This window comes from Chelon labrosus, assembly GCF_963514085.1.
Source record: "Chelon labrosus genome assembly, chromosome: 22".
Classification (NCBI taxonomy): domain Eukaryota; kingdom Metazoa; phylum Chordata; class Actinopteri; order Mugiliformes; family Mugilidae; genus Chelon; species Chelon labrosus.
The window spans coordinates 17,595,561-17,617,672 of NC_140355.1; the positions used below are offsets into that span (position 1 = coordinate 17,595,561).

The 22,112-nt window shown below is 42.2% G+C and overlaps 1 protein-coding gene across 2 annotated transcripts in view; it reads right to left on the bottom strand.

Moving 5' to 3' along the window:
• Positions 1-22,112, bottom strand: part of garnl3 (GTPase activating Rap/RanGAP domain like 3) — a 77,555-nt gene that overhangs the window by 46,817 nt on the left and 8,626 nt on the right. For both annotated transcript variants that reach the window (XM_084571663.1, XM_084571662.1), the window contains exon 2: positions 3,619-3,688. In XM_084571663.1, coding sequence (XP_084427789.1) covers positions 3,619-3,688 — 70 coding nt within the window. The remainder of the gene's footprint in view (positions 1-3,618; positions 3,689-22,112) is intronic.

Genomic DNA, 22,112 nt, shown 5'->3' on the forward strand with positions numbered 1-22,112 from the left:
ATGAAGAGTTAAATTTAAGGCTTTTAAGATAAAAAAATATGTGACTTTTGAAATATCAAAATATGGCACAAGCAGAGGAATTCTGGGATTTTTGGATTTCGAAATACAACATATAATATAAATCATGCACCTAACAAATTTGGCACAAGACACTAGCTGGTAAAAGAAGCTTGTTTTACAATAGACATTTTTTTTAAAGTAATTTCCTTTAAATGTAAAAGATTATATGGATTAATTAGTAAGAAACGAAAGATTTAATAGTTTCCCATCAAATCTACGTCCTGAAAATTTGGTAATATCACACAGGCAGAACTAGACTGAGAAAACATGCATGAAGTAAGAAGAAAAATCCTATAATAATTTAAAACAAAATGTGTGGTGGCTTTTCAAAAATAAAATTTGGGGAGTTGAGTTTCAGGTGCTCTGGAGTTTAGGTAAGTGAGTAAATTCGGTCTTTAAAGCTCTGGTTCTAGGATTTACTCGTATTTTCTCTTTGCAGGTCAGCATGACAGCTCCATAACAGGGCACCTGGGGTCGTAAACAGGCCATTTTTTCTGACAGGTTAATGTAACATTTAGCTGTAAAAGAAAGTATTTTCAGTTAAGTAAAGTGGTAGGTATTATGGTTTTAAATCAAAGTGTCTTATTCTGCAGAAATAAAATACATAAATTCAAATGACATCAAATCAAAAGTGCATAAATTCAAATTCAAGAATATCATGGATGATTGTGTATGTTATACAACTTGCAGACAACTCAAATATAAAGCTCCAAACGTCTGGACACAAATGAATAATGCCGCTGCACAAACTGGTTGCCCTTTTAGCTTGCCACAGGTTAGCCTTCATCCTTTTTTCGCCGAGTCAAACAAGCGTCAATGCAGGTGGAGCGAACACTCCCTGCGCAAAACCCAAAGTCTGCAGCACAGAAAGCTTTGACCTCAACAGTGTCATCTCTGCTGGACACTGCTCAGTCCACATTAACATCACACCGCCACTGGCTTCCATGGATGAAGCCAAAGCGTCGTCATGATGCTCTGCTGCAGTGACCGCCAGGTGAGCTGAAGAAAAATAAACATGAAAGCACACCTATGTGACTTTTATAACAATTTCATGTTTCTTTTCAGGTCCTAATATCTTGCCTACGCCGTATCAGACAGGCACACACACCGTGAGCACACAGACAGATCCTGAACTGTCAACACATAGATCTGTTTGTTGGCCAGAAGGCATCAGGACCTGAATTTCCGCAGGCTCTTTTCCCCCCGACCTTTGCACAAGCCTCCCCCCGGGAGACGCGTGGTCTTAAACAATGTGAGTGTCAGACTCGACAAAAACACTTTCCCTCGTATGTACACATCACACGAGCAATTATATCTCCTCTGCCGGTGAAAAACAAAGGCTTCTCGAGTCTAGGACCAAAGATAAAACGGAAGCTCGGCAGCGTGGTGTTATCCTCCCTGAGGTTGTTTCTGAAGATCAACCTGGTTTTATCAAGCCCTGTCATTAATTTTCTATTATCCACTTCCTCTCCTATTAAACATACCACACGGCCTCTCAGCCCATCAGGACTGGTCGTGTCTTACAAACAGACTCAAAGTGATAAAGACTGTTTTTATGGTTTATGTGAGGTTTGTTTTATTTCTTACACTTGCATGATTAAACTCAATTACTCAAAGATGCTTAGATGGCAGATTTGAATTAGCCAAGAATTCCTTCCATTACTTCTAACTTTCCTAAATACTGACTAACCAGCTGAGGGCAATGAGGCAAATACTACAGTTTACAGTGATCAACATTAACTCTCGTAGAGCTTGCTTGGAGCTTGTATAGGAACTCGTTATGCTAATCTACAAAATGCATGGAGCAACGATTTTGCAGCCGTTTGGCAAAATACATTAAGAGCAACTGTGAATCACATATATTTGCTTGCTTGATGAAGACGATGTTGACGAGAAGATTGACACCCATCTTAGTCTAGTAAATATTGTTTGTAACTGGAGCCAGCACATGGTAGGGTTAGCTTAGCTTAGCTTAGCATAAGCACTGGCAGCAGGTAGAAACATTTAGGTTTTGTCATGGTGAGGTTTTCAGATAACTTCAAGTGAAAACTTCAGGAAGTTTTCTGCACCTGACAAAGAAATACTTCAAACACATAAGTCAACTTTCGCATTTCTACAACATCATAGTGATGTCTGATGCTATGCTGATAGGTGGATATTTTACTTCACACTGAGCCAGGTTTGCTTATTCCCCCCTGCAAACCAATCCTTTTTTGCAGGACAATGTCATTTATCAATACTTGACAAATAAGGAATCAGCACCTGCTGATCTGCGTCTGCTTTAGATAAGGTTGGATGAGGTATTGCTTCAAAGAAATATTGTAAGAAGATATACAGTTTAGCACACAAATATGTTGGCCAGGAAAATATTTGAGTCATCTTTGAAGTAAAACAACATCATCAGCTAACATCATATTACATCCATCATGCTACATCCACCATTCTTCCACTTGTATTATCATTGTAAATCACTGATTAGAAAATGATGCAGAAACCATTAGTTAAACAGAAGTGGTGCACATCAACTTGTTCTACTTTCTCAAATAAGAGGTTTTTGCAGCTTTTTTTTATTCCTATAAACATTTAGTATGGGACATAATTACTAGTTGCAGCCAACAGCAACCAAAAACAGGACCACTGGTGTTTACATCTGTTGACAATCTTCTCATCCATTGTATGGACTTACTAACCTATTAGCTTCTAGAAATAAAAAGAAAACACCACTGATGAGATAAAACATGTTAAACAGTCTCCTCACACTGTTCTCTGATGAGGACACTTTGAATATTGAGGTTATTATTCAAATCATCCTGCCACACACACACAGCGTTTGGATGCTGCGTTCCCGTCCTCTCACATACACACCCACTCACAAAGCAGCATTATGCGTAACATCTGCCTGTTAGTGCTGATAGGCAGCTTGTGGTTTCTCCTCAACACTAATCTGTCGCACACGTGGTGCGCGGCACTCGTGGACAAACCAACAATATGTCTCTGGTAGGAAGTACGATCGCAGCGCAGAAACCCTAGGACTTCCTGTCCCTCTGGGCTATCGGGATGCACAGACTCAGCTCACAGTGGAGGGATGTACACTCACACACACACACACAAACACACACACACACACACACGCCCACAGCAACAATGACTCAACAGCTTGGTAATCAACCACAAAGACACACACTGTGCCACAGCTTCACACCAGCAGAGTCAAAACAAAACAAATGAAGTTTGGAAGCTGGGCAGCAAGCAGAGTCATGTATCAACGTGAGTGGAGCACCCGTTGTGATCCACGCTGGCAAAGCACATCGCTGAACCACACCCTGTACGTCATGACTCATCACTCCCCCTCTGTTGTCCATCCATGCCAATAGAAAGAAGGGAAGGCAACGAGAGAGAGAGAGAGAGAGAGGCAGAAAGGGAGGGGAGATCATCAAGAGAAGAATCAATGAGCAGGATGGGGGGTGGGGTGGGGTGGGGGGGCGAGGATGAGGAGACACTCATGCTGAGACACAAAGAGAGCAGCAAACACATGAGTGCATTGTGGGTGGAACTCACCAGCTCGACCGAACCATAGTGTTTCCTGCTGAAGTCTCCACGCCTGCAGCCCAAGTCCTCTGAGGCAGAGCTGTAACACAAACGCATGGTCAGACAAAGGGCCTCCATCACAACACAGCACAAACCGAGACCTCACTCATGCACAAGTGGCATCTGCTTTTTTCCAGCCTCTTTTATCCGACTTATCGCCCTTCTCGATCACGGACTTGTTCATTCATACTCTGTCTTTTTCTCGTTGCTTCTTCTGTCCTCCTTCCTCCCCTTTTGCCTGTGTGGCGGGTGGGGGTGGGGGTGAGGGGGGGCAGCCGGTGGCATGGTGGCCGCAGCCAGCACCAGTTCTGATTGAGATGTGGGTCCTGATTGAATTAGGCTCGAGTGATAGATGGGGACTGGCTGGGAGAGCTGACGGCTGGTAAAAGACTCAAAATGCACACACAGACGCAAAGTTGATACAATCTCAAAATATGGTGAGCACAAACACACTACAAAATCCAAATGCACACATAGAAATGTGCAACAGTGAATTTTTTAATCCTTGATTAAGTTATCTTGGGGAAATACACCAATTTGTGAATAACGTATATTGCAGGAAGCAGCAGACATTTGTAAGCAGACAAAGAATCAGACAGAACCAGGCTAGCCGTTTCCAATCGTTGTGCTAACGTTTTGCTAGCTTACGTGTTAACAAAATTAATAACCTGACATGCAGGAAAATGCGCTTGTTCGCCATCTAGCTGTGGCTCGGATGAGAAGATCAATACCATTCTCATATGTGGAATTAGCAACAGGCTACAGCTTGAGGCAACTTAATTTAGCTTGGCATAGCATAATGACTGGAAATAAGGGACAAATCAATCAAAGATCAATTGTGTGACTACATTTTTGGGTTGCAAATGAAAGATACAAGATATTACTTGAACTAGCTCAAAGTTATCTTGGGGAAAATACACCAATTTGTGAAGTATGTATACGGCAGGAAGCAGCGGACATTTAGCTCAGCATAGCATAAGCTAACATAAAGAGTAGAAATAAAGGGATGGTTGAAAGGCTCAATATTGAATCAACACTTTTGGGTTTTGAACAAAAGATGCACACGTTCTTAATTTGTTAACTTTTAGGGTTTGTAAGCAGACAAAGATTCAGACAGAACCAGGCTAGCCGTTTCCAATCGTTGTGCTAACGTTTTGCTAGCTTACGTGTTAACAAAATTAATAACTTGACATCCAGGAAAATTAGCTAGTTCGCCTGCTAGCTGTGGCTCGGATGAGAAGATCAATACCGTTCTCATATGTGGATTTAGCTACAGGCTACAGCTTGAGGCAGCTTAATTTAGCTTAGCATAGCATAATGACCGGAAATAAGGGACAAATCAATCACAGATCAATCTTGTGTCTACATTTTTGGGTTGCAAATGAAAGATACAAGATATTACTTGTTAATTGTAATTTATGAGCTTGACTGAAAGCAGATTTTTATTTTTTTATTTATTTAACAACATATTTTTAATAAAACACCAACATAATGACTAGAAACAACTATTGTGCTAAGCTTTAACAGAGCCAAGAGTATCATATGAGTCTTTTCATCAAACTCTCTGCAAAAAGTTTGTGTTTTTTCCTTTTAATACTTCGGATAAACCAGTGAGAGAAAGGCTGAAACCACGAGGGAAAGTCTTTGTGTTTATAAATGTCAGCTGCATGGTTTGAGACTCATGTGAACTGAAGGTGCCCTTACACAGCAGGCCGACTATGACAACCTTTACAGCACATTGACCCAACAAGAACTTTGTTAGAGACTCCAGCAGTGAACTGGCCTGCAGTATTACTGAACAGGCAATGTATCACTGCCTATCTTCAGTCATGGTGATCATATTACTATTGATCCATCCCTATCCGGGTAGAAAAGCCACTCGATAACGTTGTAAAAAGGCTAAAAATCTTACAGATGAATTAAACGGAAAGAGCGAGATGGGTACAATTCTAAAACGATCAATTAATTTGTCTGTGCGCAGACGGCAGTGTTCTCAAAGCTCCCTTTTTTTATTTTTTTTATTTCTTTGGAATACTAAATGTCACAAGGATCTGCTTAAATCCCATTAGAAACGAAGCCTTTATGACGAAAAATCATTTCCGGATAGAAGCGGAAATGTAAAGCGTGAGCAATATGGGGACACTGTGAAAATGTTAAGAAAAGTAAGTCCGCTGAGCTCATATGTGAAGTTAAATCTTTACATTTTGCTCCTACACCCACACAACTGGCCTGGACTGAAGGCGTTTTTATGTAAGAGAAGGGCGCGCCACTGGTTTAAGTTATTTCACTGACGCAAAGCTGAGGTATGAGGATGTTTGTGGTAGCAAAAAAAATAAAAAGCGACTGATATGAGTGTGCGGATATACTTTGACATTTGTTACATTTAAATGCTTGAGCTGGCGTATCAACTTCCCAATACGATGCTGCAGCCAGTTAGGTTGGCTTACAAGACTACGAACAAAATTATATGACTTCCTCAAGGCATCCGGACACAAAACCCTGCACAACCCCTCCATAAAACCACACATTGTCGGTTTTAAGTTCCGTTTTTTTTTTTGTACACATTTCTTTAATGTGGCCAGAACATGCACATCTACGTCAGCAGTGCATGTGCAAATACCGTGGACGCTGTGTGCTTCAGACGCTCCACACTCATTTTGAACCCAAGTTTGGTGGCCACGGCTGCTGCCGTCTTGGGAGTGTCATTCAAAGCACCTACAACCTTAATTACGTATAATAACATGCATTTAGCCAATTTAAATAGGTGAGTTATATAAAAATTCAACCATGTACAGTTGTCATGAATTGACAAATTAGCTACAGACGCCTTAAACGATCGCTTACAGCGCATTTATTTAGCTTGGCCAATCGAGAACGTGCAGTTTTTAACACTTCTGTGTTCAGCCCAGAAGAATGACACTTGAGAGAGACGTAACATTGCATTTAGTAACAACCACTTATTAATGGCCACTTGCAAAAGTCATTCAGCGCATCCATATAAGGTAATTATTCTGCTGCCACCCTACAATATTATTTAGTACATGCTTGACTACCATAGCTCTACACAGACCTCTTCCAGTTGCCTCAAATTGGATTCTAGGTTTCCGGGATTCTAACTTAAGTTGTGTTGTGTATATTTTATGTATATGGTGTTTTGTTAGCATGCATCTCTACCATTCTCTTGGTATGGGCTCCATGCATTTTGCTTCCTCTGTCTCTCTGGGCCACATCCCCCATCCTGCTACTATCTCCACCTAACTCTCCCCTCCCCGGTTGCGTTTCTCTGGCTCTGCATAGGGGATGAAGGCAGAATGAGGCCGGTAATACATAATGCACACTCAAGCTTATACTACAGGATGTGTCCATCACTGCATCCTTACTCACTCTCCTCCTTCGTTCTTGCCTCCTCTGCACAGAGTGGATTAGGCTTGCGCTCCATCAGAACATGTATCTCATCATATCTTCTACCTTCACATGCTCCCACTATTTCTTCCCAGCACCCAGGTCACCATCTGAACTTTCCCTCTGAGTCATAAAAAAAAAGATTGAATCTTGAAGGTAGGCATTTAAGTGATATTACCCCACCCAACTTCCTGATGAAAACCACTTCCTCTCCTGACGCATTAATGCTCTCACGTATGGATAGTATAAACAGATGATATAATGATTTTTGTTTTAAAACTGCATGCGCCAGTCAACAAAGCACATGGCTTTGGTTCTTCTAGCAAGACTTATAGACTAATATGGACAACGTGTCGCCACTTCCTTGCCTTGGCCAAACTGAATGTATTTTCCCGCGGATACGGGCGGCGCCATCTTGCGAGTTTGGAGCCAGAATCTGCGCAATATGGTCCAAGAGTGAAGCCAGGCATAGTCGCAATATTGATGACCTGTCCACACATCTGCCGGACTCACTCGCATTTTCGTTTAATTAATACTTCGCTCTGCTCTACCTCCATTAGTTACAAGGAAATGTTAGATTATGCACTGTGCTTACTTATTTTTGTTGTTTTACGGAGTGGTTTGCATGGCAACTGGTAGTCGCCATCATGTCACATCCTGTTTCTATAACGTCAAATAACTAAAATGAAACTTATCCAAAAAAATTGACACTTGAACATGCGTCGACAATATGTTAACTACCTAAAATGACAGAAACCATCCTTGAAAATAATTAATTGACGTATTTTAGCCTGCAGTTTTATTTTGGCCCAAGTCCCACCCACTAACATGGAAGGGGTGGAGCTTATGACCTATACTGCAGCCAACCACCAGGGGGAGCTCTACTTGCTTTGGCTTCACTTTTAAGGAGCAATTCCGCCGTCCATCTTTATACAGTCTACAGTTTGAGCCCACACATGCTTAAAAGCAGTCAAGTGGATCATTTTTCCAGACCGTAACTGGAAAATTCCCGACGGAATAACGCTGTCGCAGCACTGAGAATACATCTTTGTGTACTTGGGAGAAAGTTTGTTTCATTGTCCCAGTTTACATTTGTCTCTTTCAAAATGAGAGCTATCTTAACACATGGAGGCTGCTGAGAACTAAGAGCTGTTGGCGCTGAAGGTGGTTTCTGTCAGACCGAACAGATGAGCAACATTCAAGCTGTGCCGACACCTTTTAAAGAGGTGGAACAAGTCGGGGGAGCGAAGTGCCTCAACAGAGGAGAGCAGCGAAGTGGATATTAAACATTCAGATTGCAAGTACAGTATGTACAGTGACAAAAAAAATGAATGTCTGTGAGCCTGTTGTTTTTCTTCGCCAAAGTCATTTTTCACTGATAAAAAATTCTAATAGTCTCTAGTTTTATATTATTTTCTCTTGGTCTTGGAAGATGTAGGTTGACTGTTCCACCACTGTGCAATAAAGTTTGGTTCAGACATTCATGTTCCCCAATTGGGAACAATCACAATTTTACAAGTTCATAAAACAAAAATAGTTTTAGTTTGAATGGACAGTTCAAATACCTGCAAAACTCCATCCATCCATCCATTTTCATCCACTTATCCCAGGTCAAGTAAGCTCTCTGAGCTCACCAGCTTTGCTTGTGTGAGCATGTTAGCATTAGAGCTGCCAGCGTTGCTGCAGACCCTTTGTGACCGATTATAGGTCTGTCCTGTTACCTCATGCTCCTGACATGCTGCGTGATGTGTTTTTCTAGACATAACTCAGTTGAAATCATTATCCTGCATTCAAGGCTGCCCGTATGTTTGGACATCATAACTTGAACTCTGCACTAAAGCAATCCAGACATCCACTTTCCAGAAGCATTAATGGCAGTTAGCCAAAGAAAAATGGCTCTGAAAGCTCGGAGCAAAGAGAAATAGCTCTGAAACAGAAAGAGGTAAAATGGATATTCATTACTCAACTGCTGCCCTTGGTAATGGAGTATAGGAAAGGTTACAAATTGTGGTTTTTGTCACAAGATCGTGGACAGTGGCCACTGAAAGCCTCCATACAGTACGGTGAGATGTATAAATCAAACACCCATCATACCAAACCTCCTACAGCTGCTCAACAATAAGCAAATCCTCTTTTTTTTTTTGACATGAAATATTACCACACTCTTTAATCCCCCTGTGAAGTGACTCATTCTGAGACTGTGTTAGATGGAAACGCCAAAATCTGTGATGCTAACAGGTGTAGAAAGAATGCCAAACAGATGACTTCTGGGACTGACGTTTGGGAGGCATAAAAGCCCCATGAGGTGGTACGAGATTCAGATAAGGTTTTCCAACATAGACATGAAAATATATGTAGTTTTTGTAAAGCCTTTGTAATTCCTTGGATTCACCAAGACATGATGAACACCGATCAGCCACAACATTATGACCACTGACAGGAGAAATAAATAACACTGACCATCTTGTGACAATTCAATATTCTGCTCGGAAACTTTTGGACCTGGCATTCATTCGTTTGGATGTTACTTAGACATGTAGCACCCACCTAGACCAGACCAGGCACCCCGACCCCATAGCAATAACACTCCTTGATGGCAGCAGCCATCCCCAGCAGGATGCAGCCTGACACAGGTACACACACAAAAACGCTTTAGGAACAACTAAAAAAACATGAAGAACAGGACAAGGTGTTGACCTGGCCTCCAAATTCACTAGACCCCAAACTGATCAAGTATCTGTGAGGCCCCTCCCCTCAACCCAAAGACCCCCCACTAACAACATTCTGTTGCCAGACACCACAGGACACCCTCAGAAGGCCCATGTCCATTCTCTGTTTTGGAGGCACAAGGGAGACCTACACAATATTAGGGAGGTGGTCATAATGTTGTGGCTGATCGGTGTATGTGTATAATAAAAAATACAATGAGTTACTGTCAAAGCTGCTTTGCACACTACAGTATATGCACATACTAACCACTTATTCAGTTTTCTATCGCAGCCTTCTTATTAAAATATGTTTTGTGACCGTGATTAAAAATGAAATTTCAAAGAATTGGACAAATATGCAGATGGTTCTCACAGTAATTTAAAAAAAGAACAATATGACAAGCCATTAGAACATTTCAGGACAATAACAGCCTTTGATCAATGAGCACAGATGATAAACTATGGAAAGAACAGCCTTTGCTATTGCCCCCCTTGCGCCATAGGAGGTTTCTATATAATGCAGACTGTCACTGCAGCCCAAAGCTCCCCAGCATTGCTTTTAAGCTGCTAAAGAGCTGCAGCAGTGGCATTTTAAGATCAATCTACAGTGAGAGGCTGGGAATGAGCAGCGACAGAGAAACCTTGGACCACATCTGAGCTGAGCTGCACAGTTTACGCCAGATGCCTGCCTTCATTGTGGCCACATAATTCTGTTATTCTGTCACTGTCTTGCTGCCAGAGCTGCATGCACCTCCACCTTGAACTGAAAAGCATCTCATGAATAATTCACATTTTTCCATGTACATACTGTAAAGTCCGGCTCAATTAATGAAGCTCGCCTTTTTTCAAAAAATAAAACTAGACACAAAGCTGCACATAAACCTGTGGAAACATTTAATTAAAGGCTTCCAGACAGAAGACTTGTGGATTCAGTGGCGTTTAGTTTCAAAGCCATCCAGAGCAAACGCGAAAAGATCGATAAATCATGCACTGGATGCATAAAGTTCACCCAAACTGTAAACAGAATTAGCCGAAGCAACAGGATAATAAGGCACTTGGCGCACCGACAAATGGTTGGCACACCGGAGGAGGTGTTTTTCCAGCTTCGTCTCAATTGCTCGCGGCTGCGTAAAATACGCGAGTGCTGCAGGGATATGACAGAGCGACGGCGGAGAGCTAAAACATTCAACAGATGAGCAGTGGCATGCATTCACACAGGTACGAGCAGGATTTTGTGTTGGTTTCTTTACCGCTGATTGAATGTCAACAGTTTGTTAGAGGCTGGATCCACACTGTTCATGTCCCCATGCGATGTCAGTCCAGCGGACGCGGCGACAACAACAACAACAACAACAACCAGCCGACCGGCGTCTTTATTTTCCCCCCTTCCGTCTTGTTTCTCCTCTTCGCTAAGAGCGCAGGAACATCACTGCGGCGCAAACTCCGGCAACAGCTGATCAAAGCCCGGCTGGTGGTCCGACTTCCCCTGGCTCCTCTCTCACTGTTCACTGCATGGTGATGAAGCGGAACGACTCTGCCATAGGAGCTGTGTGTTTACTGTGTGATCTCCCTCTCCCCCCTCTATCCCTCTATCTCTCTCTCGCTCTCTCTCTCTCTCTCTCCCTCTCTCTGTCTTTCCCTTCCACACTCACACATCAGTGGTGCATTTCAAGTCACCACTACATTTTTTTTTTTTTTTTTTTTTAATTTCTGGAGGCTCCGCACCATTCAATCATGTTTTGAGTGCTTGCTGTTACACCAGCGTCAATTACGCGAAGCTTCCCAGAATCCTGGAGCGCAGCGCACAGTGAGGTCTGGATGCAGGGGTGAGGGTAAGAGGTGAGAAAATATGGATGATATTTGAACATAAATTAATCTAATCTAATCTAATCTCAGAGCAAGAAAAAGCTCAACTTTATTGTCACTGTATGTAGCACAGGTGCATACACAACGAAATGCAGTTTGGCATCTAACCAGAAGTGAAAATAGCAAAATGAATGCTAAAAAAAAATATATATACTAATATTAATATAGAGATATGGACAGTTAGTATATGAACACATGTATATGCATACACATAATTTTTTAAGGCTAAATCTTCCTATGTATAGCTGGTATGTTGTAACTGATGGCTTCAGTCATGTACTAAAATTTTATCACAGAAAAAGAAAACGTTTGGGTTGCCAGGTTGGGAAAAATTCCTCTTTCTGGAAGAGTTTGTCCTTTCCGGTTTGGTAATAGGCTGAATAAATAAACGTCTGATCACTTTCTAATAAGCTGTCAAGTCCGAACCATTAATAAAGGGCTCCATTCATCAAGTCAGCAGCTGTAAAAGTCACAAAGCGGCTCATAAATTGATATAGATTAACCGATATTTTTTTTTCCCGCGACCTGACGACCAAAAATATATTCTCACTTATAAAGCTCGTAACGTTTTCTCTTTGCGTTTCTTTAGCCTTACCGATCCTCACCAATCAATCGCTCATGTGCGCTCCCCTGACTCTACCCATAATCCCTCTCAACTGCAGGTCCAGGCAATGATGAGGTCATCCATTCATTCATTCATTCTTACAGCCCCCTCTCCCTTCCTTTCTCTCCTCCTTTTTTTTTTTTTTTTTTTTTAACCACTTCAACGTGCAGCTCCCTGCCTTCCATTAATTATCTCCCAGCCCTGGAAGCACAACACTCGCAGGTATGCGCGCAGACATCGTAGCCACGCCACAACAAACACACGCTCTTTCATGTTTTGTTGACATATGCTTTGACTTAATCATTGTTTAGGGTCCAACAGACTCCACCGCCACATGCATGAAAGCATTGAGGAGAGAATAATAAACCTGTTTTCAGTGTTAGTGTTGCTCTTCTTTCATCTGACCTTACAGAAATACAACCGTGGCAGAACGTCCCTTTGATAATTGCAATAAACTACAGACATAATAAAGCACTGCTATACATCAGATGATTTTAGATCCGAGCAGATATATTGGTGTGGCTTATTTACACTCCCACTTATTAAACAAATCCATATCACAATAATTTATTTGGTGAAGTTTTATAGATTCCTTTATATCACCAAAAGGTAATTTACACACAAAGGAATGTGCAGCACTAGACATTATAATGGCTTCAAAAGAAAGTTCTGTCAACAGCAATTTTATAGCTGGGATGTCTGAGAGTTTAAAGTGCGTAACATCAGTAGTAGTCATTTCTGAGCTATGGCATCCTTTCAAAATCAGAAGCTTTAGAAGCAATTCACATTAAATTAAGACAAAAGTCTTGAATTATTGAGCCGATAAGACAGTTTCACGTGCATTTATTTTGAGGTGAAAGGTTGGATTCATAACTGCAGCACAGGCATCGTAAAGAGACGTGAAATTTTAATCTCAAAAAAGGGTTGATTTCCGTAAATTAAATAAAATATAATAATAAAAAAAGAACTGGTGTGCTTTAGCATCATAGGAGTGGCGACTCTTTGCAGACTTTTTACGGCCTTTTGCCTTTTAGCCACACTTTCTCGGGTGTGGCCGATTTGATCAAGCAAATGTTCCACCCAGAGGGTCGTAACAACAATACCCTCACGCCCACATAGGACACTGAAACAGGTTCTGGTCACCGTGATCGCAATAGCAATGAAGCACTCCCTTCCAGTAAGAGATCGGAGGCAAATGACGCCTTCAAATTGGGTCGTGTTTTGCATGTTCACGGGAAAACTCCGGGCGGCACAGTGACGTGGTGGTTAGCACTGACACCTTACAACAAGAAGGTTCCGGGACGGCCAATGGAAACCCAGTCGGATCATGGATTGTGTGGAGTTTCCATGTTCTCCCTGTGTCTGCGTGGGTTCTCTCCGGGTACTCCAGCTTCCTCCCACTGTCCAAAGACATGCTCGTGAAGTTCATTGGTGATTCTAAATTGGCCGTAGGTGTGAGTGTGAGTGGTTGTCTGTCTCTCTGTGTTAGCCCCGCGATAGACTGGAGACCTGTCCTGGGTGTACCCCGCCTCTCGCCCAATGACAGCTGGGATAGGCCTTCCGCGACCCTTCACAGGACAAGCGGTTAAAGAAAATGAATGAATGTTATAACGCCTTGTGAATGGCGTCCTCTTGTGGCATTCTTAACCTCGTTAAATCTTTACCATACGTTCACGTACTGTTTGCTGACATTTATGGAAATGATAGAGGTGGCTGGTAACTTAATACATTTTGATCTTGTTGTATATGGTTTTTCTTTACAATTTTTTTGTGAAAATGTTGATATTTTGCATGTCCAACATTAGGCTAACCAGGTGGTAAGCTTGCTAAACTGACAGTTGCCTGGCAGCGGCGTTCTCACGATTTACAACCTGTTACAACCTGAAGACGGAGCATTTTGTGTGTATGACTTCCAAAGTGCAAAAAATGTGAGACTTGGACGCAGAGGTAAGACTTGAGCAAGAGCTGAATAAATGAAAACAGACAATTCTTGATACCTGAGAAAACAGACAGCCAATCAGAGACTGTAAAAGGTACCCTATGATTTGCCCAATTATTTTGACAATAATAGTAGAATAAGGTTTTTAGGAGGATTCCACAGGTGAACAATAGGTCGCGGTAATGTGCCGGTATCGTAGGTTGATGAATGCTAACATGCTAACATGAATGTAACCAAAGTACGGTTTAAACTCAACATATCAACACCGAAAATCTTTTATAGGACTTTTTGTATAATATTTTATGATTTAAGGGCAATGCTGTTATTTTTATGCATTTGCACGGCCAATATTAGGCTACCGGGTCGTTAGCTTGCTAAACTGTTAGACAGTTGCCTGGCAGCAGTGCTCTTTCGGTCCACAGCTTATGTTACCGCTTGAATTTTGTGTGTACGACTTCCCATGTCGTACAAGAAGCCAACTAAACTCCATGCTCTTGATTCTGTGCAAGCATGCACTGCTGCGGTTCTCAAAAAGAACTACTAGAGCGTCTTCCAAAATGACTTTTTCAGCATGAATTTCCCTCCTCTTATTTCCCCTGATAGCGTTTCCTTGAGCTGCGGCAGAGGGATAAAAGGAAACGGAAGATCATGGTTACTAAAAATACAGCAACTATTAACTAACAATACCCACTTGATGTGTTTCAGTGTGACTCCTGCAGGCTCAGTTTGGTCCAACTGAACATAAAAAAAGGACTTTTATCCATCATCTTTTAAATGAGAATAATGTTAGGAAGTGATCTCTCCAGCATATATTATGTTAACAAGGACTAAATGTTAACTTGTTCTTGAACTTCTTGATGCTAAAAGTAATACTCGACTAGAAAAATACCGTAGTAAAAGGACGGCGCACACACGAAGCAATAATGAACACTGAGGGGAGGACGCAGAAAGAAAGAATAGAAATGTGATAAAAACACGTCAGGTGAGACTTTTATTCTTATTTCCGTGTTTCTCTCTCTCGCTCATTCACCCACACACATAGAGCTGGTGAAATGTGAGCTTAGGTAAATCTGATACCTTCACAATAGCCTGCGTCTCCAGCTCCGTCTACACACACACACACACACACGACATGAAAGAGTGCAGGAATGCTCGGCTCAGGCTACATGGCACTCAGCTGCTCATCAATTTTTAATCAGTAGAAACCCCCCTCTGTGGCTCGCCACACCACAGGAAAACACCTAAAGCTATACCAACACACACACAAACAGGCTACATTTTCTCCCTCTCCCTCTCCCTGAATGTGACTACCTTTAAAAATAGCTCATGTTGAAATTCAGCTGTAATCTGTAACAAGCCTCAAGAAAAGAAAAGAAAAAGAAGAAGCCTTGTGAAAGGAGAAAATAAAAGGCGTCGTTTTTCCTCCACGTCAGGATCGAGTTACAACCAACCAGAGATACCTGAACACCCCACCTCTAATTAGAGCCCGGAGGCCTATAGCACATACACACACACACAAACACACACATGCACAAAAGAGATTCATACATGTTATATAAGCACGACTTCATCACACACCATCTCACTTTGACATGCACAGGCCCCCGTGGCCTTTGCATAAAGGACTTTTTTTTTAATGGATGCTTATGAAGTCACTCTTTACCAAGGGAAGCATGAATGGGGAAGACTTCCTCTTCAAATATTAGTCTGTTAACATGGCCGAGGGGCTGTCATCCCAAATGCATAACAAAGCTGCCGCACAGAGACAGAACTAGTGTAATATGATGGCAAACCACCGATTCCTCGCACGGAGAAAACAAGCAAACATAAATAAAATAGAACATTTTTTGACGCCATTTACTTTACGGAATTAAATAGTTCGGTACAGAAAATGTCATAAAATGTTGAGACATTTGTCATCAAGCGGCTTTTTTTTGTTCAACCAAAACCTGAAAATATTCAATTTACAATGAAACAAGACACAGTGAATGTGTGAAAGAGTAATTAGAGATTTTCTCTTAGTAAAATAGCTCATCAGAATAAGGTTAATAAGATTCTTTCACTTGACTAGTCACTTTCTTTCTTCTGTAGTCAATAATTACAGAATCTTTTTGGTGTTTTCGCTTCTATTTTGAAATAAAGATGGAGACCTCGACGGTCCACCGCTGCAATCGAACCATGGGCTGACGATTTACTGATTGATTTAGTCCAAAAGATTTCTCTGACAATGTCATAAAAGTCTCAAAATTGCTTCGTACACTCAATTGATAGTTGAAGCATAAAAGTAAGGATAGTTGGGGACAGTTTTCTTACACGGACTGAGACTTGGACATGGAGGATCGGGGTAAGACTTAGCAAGAGCTGAATGAATGAAAACAGACTGTAGGAAAAAGTCTCGATACCTGAGAAAACAGACAGCCAATGCCACAGATGAACAATAGGTGGCAGTAATGTGCCAGTATCGTAGCTTGACGAACGCGAACATGCGAACATGGATGTAACCAAAGTAGGTTTCAAACTCACAATATCAAGTCTCAAAATCTTTTATAGGACTGAGAAGCTGAAACATGGTTTTATTTATTTATTTTTAATTACCTTTACATTGTGACTTTGTGAATGGTATGAAGGGTAAGGTCATCCCAAACTGTAGGAGGCAGCAGTGTGCTTTAAACACACAAGAGGAGGTGTCATGAGACCACAGACAGTTTGTTAAATTCTTTGGCGTCTTCACGTGAGTGGGTACCAAGCTGAACTAATGACAACTTTGAGGTGTCGTGATGGAGGCGAGTTGATGACCAATGGGAGTGAGTGATATGGTTGATTGATATTTTGCAAAGGTGTAAAAACGAGGGAACACCGTCCGCGAATTTGGTTCCTTCCAACCAAATTCCCCACGCCGATAGTGGTCTTGGCGCACCCAGATCAAGCTGGAATATCTTTTCCAGCAGAGAGCCATGACACAGTAAGAAGCGCCAGCTCCGTCCATAAACTAGCAATATATGTTTTCCTCGCCAAATAAGAGTTACTCTGGCAACCAGAGCCTGAAACATCCACTAGTGGCCAACTGTCAGCTACAAAGTGATGGGCGACAAGCGAATCGATTTATTTGTGGTCTAGGCTTTAGGCATCCAACCTGCTCCTAATTCAGAAGTTCTCAATTTACAATGGCAAAGCCAACAAATAACCAATCTGTTTTAGCCATTTCTATAAAAATTAAATTAAGCTGCATGACCAGTAAGCTTTGTCCTTTCAAGGTTCTAGCATCGGTTAGAAAATGAACTCTCTGTTAGATGCGTGGGACCTGGCAGCGCTGGACTATCCCAGGCTCCCTGTTCCCGAGACAAATGCAGCTTCAAAGATCAGGATATTAATGTAGGTGTAAGCATTACAGCGTGTGGGTTCATTCGTCCGTGCCAGTGAGGCTGCGGTGCACCGGTACACAGATTGTGTATGCGCAAGCACTCGCAGGGCGAGCCTCCAACAGCACACGAAGCTGCACGGTGTGGATCAGGAGCTCTTGACTCAATAGTGCGATAATCCCTCTGAGCTGTGCCTCCTTCCTTCCTGGACGGCTGCCACTCTGGCCCTCGCAGAGTAAGACACGACACCTTTCCCACGCACAGGAAAGTCTGAACGCTGGCTCCCGGTTACTGACACTGCATCCAGTGGGAGTCATTTCAGTAAATATAGATGTAGGGAAATGAGTAAAAAGAAGATGTAAACGACACCGCACGCTGTGTTATGCAAAGCTGGTGACGTGTTACTACAATCGCCACCACGGTGGGGGGGCTTATCTCTCACACGTGTCCAGATTAGATGCAGCATGCAAATCAATACACCTGCCATGATGTCACTTCATCGATGAGCATTTGTCCGTGGATAATATTCAACCTGTAGGAGGAAGCAGCAATGACAGCTGGCTTCATTTGACTATGGAACGATTCAGCCGTTGTATTGCAGCCGCAAAACACACGCTGCAAAACGGTGAGGTCAGGAAGACATCCAACTTGAATTGTGGATATACATTTAAGTTTTTTAAGTACATTTAATTGAGGACTTTCCACTCCACATTCCCCATAGAGGCGATTACAGACACCCGTCTACATCTGTCTACCATCCAATTTGCCGTGAATACAAGGGTACAAACTCTGCATGCAACCTCCAAGCGGACAAGAAAGCTATAACTGAGGCCTAACTCCAGATATAGATGAGATGCCAAAGTGCTGCCTGCTTCCTTTCCCACCAATCTTAACCGCGGGCCTATTCAGACATGACATGCCATGAAGCTCAGTGATTTGCAGCAAAGGTTTAGGTGTCCATGCGCACCAACGCTCTCCGTGCCGTTCTCCTGGAGATTCAGCGCTCGCAATTTGACCCCCAACACGACTAGAGGTGGACATGGAGTACGGTTGTTATCCAAGAGCATTTACATAATAAATCAGGGGGTTATTTTAGCCATACAAAAGGAGGTGAGGAGTTCCAAAGATATTTTGCTTTGATACACCTCTGATATTGTAGGAGTTCCACTCAGATGGCTTCTTTTAATACAATAATCCAACATTTTACATGCACACGAATGCACAACGCATGCTGATGCAGCAGAACACCAAGTTCTCTACTTTTTTTAAACTTTTAAGTCTTGAGGTCTTGAGTCTGAGTGCAGGAGTAATCAATCAACACAACGTTAATTTACAGCTATTTTAAATCTACTTGTTACAGCTTCGGAAACTGAATATCTTGCGGCTGTTGAATGTGAATACATATTTGATAATATATGAACATTTTCCACTATTTCTCGACATATTATTGGCAAAACAACGAGGCAATAATTTCATAAAATAAGTAACTTGTCGTAAAACAGGAGAACTTAAAGAGAACTAATGTGCGAGAGTACAGATTCAGAAGAACACTTCTTGTGACATTGATTTCATTTAAATCTCATCAGTAAGCAGTCAGCAGCACTCCTCTCACATGTTCTCTAATGGCAGACATTTACACACACACACACACACACACACACACACACGCAGAGGATTTGGATTCAGACCTCGACCCCTTTGTTTCGAGTGCATCCCAAATGCCAGCAGGTCACCATGTGGCCTCTGTGAAATGTCACTGTGTCAGGTTGCGGGCGATTGATGACGGCGGCCTCATTAAATGTGATCAGGTGAATTAACCTTTCGTCTGTAACGATCAGAGTGGCCCTGGACGCCACTCTGGCCTCGGCCCTTCAGCTACATGTGCTTTAGCTGCATTTTTGACAGAATATGGATGTAGATAAGGGGCTGCATTAGCCGCTACATGTGGGCAGAGGCACGGTTTTACATGCTGCCTGAATGAAGCCCTCAGCGGACTCCACCTGCTCTCCGCAGGCTTCTCAATGCGCGTACTCCTCCTAGTGGAAAGGCATGACCAATGAATCAGTCACTTCTTTGTGAATGGTTACAGATGAACTCATATTCTGTGCAATAATAAAAGCTCAGACTCTTAGCACTGTGTGTAAATAATAGCTTTTCTTACACCCCCCCCCCCTTTTTTCCCCCAAATCTTGATCATACCACCATTATTGTCGCACCCATTGTTTTTACAGGAACGTTCTGCCCTCTTGTGGTTGGAGATTTTATCACAGTTCAATTGGAAGGAAATTAGAAACACACAGAGACACAGAGTAGGACTTCATCCACGGATTATGCAAGATGATGGAAACCTCACATAATTTTTGGAGATTTGTCAGCTCCTCGTCTACTAAATTCCACCGAGTATTATCATGCTGGACGTTTCCATTAGCAGATGATAAAATAAAGGGATGCACACAAGACACGAGCGATCAGATAAGATGTGACATTCAAAGCATGACTGATTTATGTGCCTTAAGTGTGCCAAGAAAACATTCCCTACACCGCTACAGCAACATCCTGGACTGTTAACACAAGGCAGCTTGTGTCCGTGAATTCATCTTGTTGATTCTGACACCTGCAGCACCAGCAAAAAAAAAAAAAAGATTAATCGGATCAGGCTGCATTTTTACAGTCTTCAGCTGTCCAGGTTTGTGGAGCTGGTCTCTGCAACCTCACATTTGTATTGGCTGACAGTAGTGGAGCCAGTTGTGGCCTTCTGCCTCAAGGTGTGAAGCGTTGTGCATACTGATATTCTGAAGTGTCTAAACTCCAGCAGTATATGGAACAACTTTGTTAGTCTTACTGGAAAGTAGGTGAAGTTGCATCAGAAATACAACTCCACATCTACAGGACGCAGAGATTATAAAATGATCAGAGCATTTCTGTTAGCTACAGCCCCTCTGACCTCTCTCATCACTTAATTCAGTTACTTACTACGTCCATACTTACTTCTGACAGTACATATATCACTTACTATATGACAGTACATCTTATCTTGTATTTTTCACTTGTTTATATATATACAGATCACGCATAACATTATGACCACCTTCCTAATATTGTGTAGGTCTCCCTTGTGCCTCCAAAACAGTTGTGACTCATCAGAGAATGGACATGGGCCTTCTGAGGGTGTCCTGTGGCAACAGTGGGGGCCTAAGGGTCCTATGGGTTGAGGTGAGGGGCGTCTGTGGATCACAGATACTTGATCAGTTTGGGATCTAGTGAATTTGGAGGCCAGGTCAACACCTTGTACTGTTCTTCATGTTTTTTTGAGTTGTCCCTAAACCGTTTTTGTGTGTGTCTGTGTCAGGCTGCATCCTGCTGGGGATGGCTGCTGCCATCAAGGAGTGTCATTGCTACGGGGTGGGGGTGCCTGGTCTGGTCTAGGTGGGTGCTACATGTCTAAGTAACATCCACAAGAATGAATGCCAGGTCCAAAAGTTTCCCAGCAGAACATTGTAGTGTCACATGATGGTCAATGTTATTTCCTTCTCCTGGTTTTAATTTTACGCCGGATCGATGTATATTTTGATTTTATATTGGAAACATTTAAGACCAGTTTTTAACTTTAACCTCAACAACAATTTCCATCACAGGATTAATTGAGGATATCTATCCATCAAAAAGGCATTTCTGAATTATCTCTCATTTGTACTATGCTGAATAAAGTTCTGAGATTTTCAGGCACAACAACCTTTGTTTCAGAAATCACCATCATATAACCAAACGAGCCATAGTGTTGGGTAACACTTCTCCATACTACAAATATCGAAGGACAACACTGCGGCCTGTACATCCAGCGTGGGTTATGAATGGACTAAACACTACTATGCAAACCATGGTGAACCCACTCCTCTAAGAATCAATGGGACTGATGAAGATGAGGATGCCTAATAGAAGAGGAGATTATCTCAAGACACACTCAGCGCCATGACAACAAGTGGATTTTTAAGTCATAAGATAAGGCCGCGCTACACTTGAACTAAATCGGAAAGTAACTGCCTGTGTTTAAGGCCCAATAACCAAATATTGGCATGCAAAACCATGAAAGAGAAAACCGTAAACATTGCTCTCTCCCTGAATGTTGCTTCATCTCTGTGAGCATGATAGCGATCTGAAGGTGAGTATTTAGCTCTAAGCAGCACTGTGCTGAAGTACAGACTAACAGAGCCCCAGGGACACAATCCTGGCTCTGCAGACTGCAGCGGAGTTCCCTTGATTTAGAAAGTGTTACACAGTCTCACCCCCCTTTTCTTTCTTCTGGCATATGACCATGCCATTGCTGGTGCAACTCACTGAAAGGGTGTTCCCACTCTGAAATGCAACATTATTCACACTTCCTCATTTGATTCAAAAGATACGCGCTAATATTAAAACATCTATAAATGGAAAAGTGGGGCCTCGAGGTAACAAACTGTTTAACCTGCTACTATTCGCAAGTGCACACCAGCTCAGAATAAATAGCAACAAGCAATATAATCCATGTACTTCTGCAGCAGGAGGTTTACAACGGGGAGGAAATTCCGCCGTTAAGTAGTTTTCTAAAA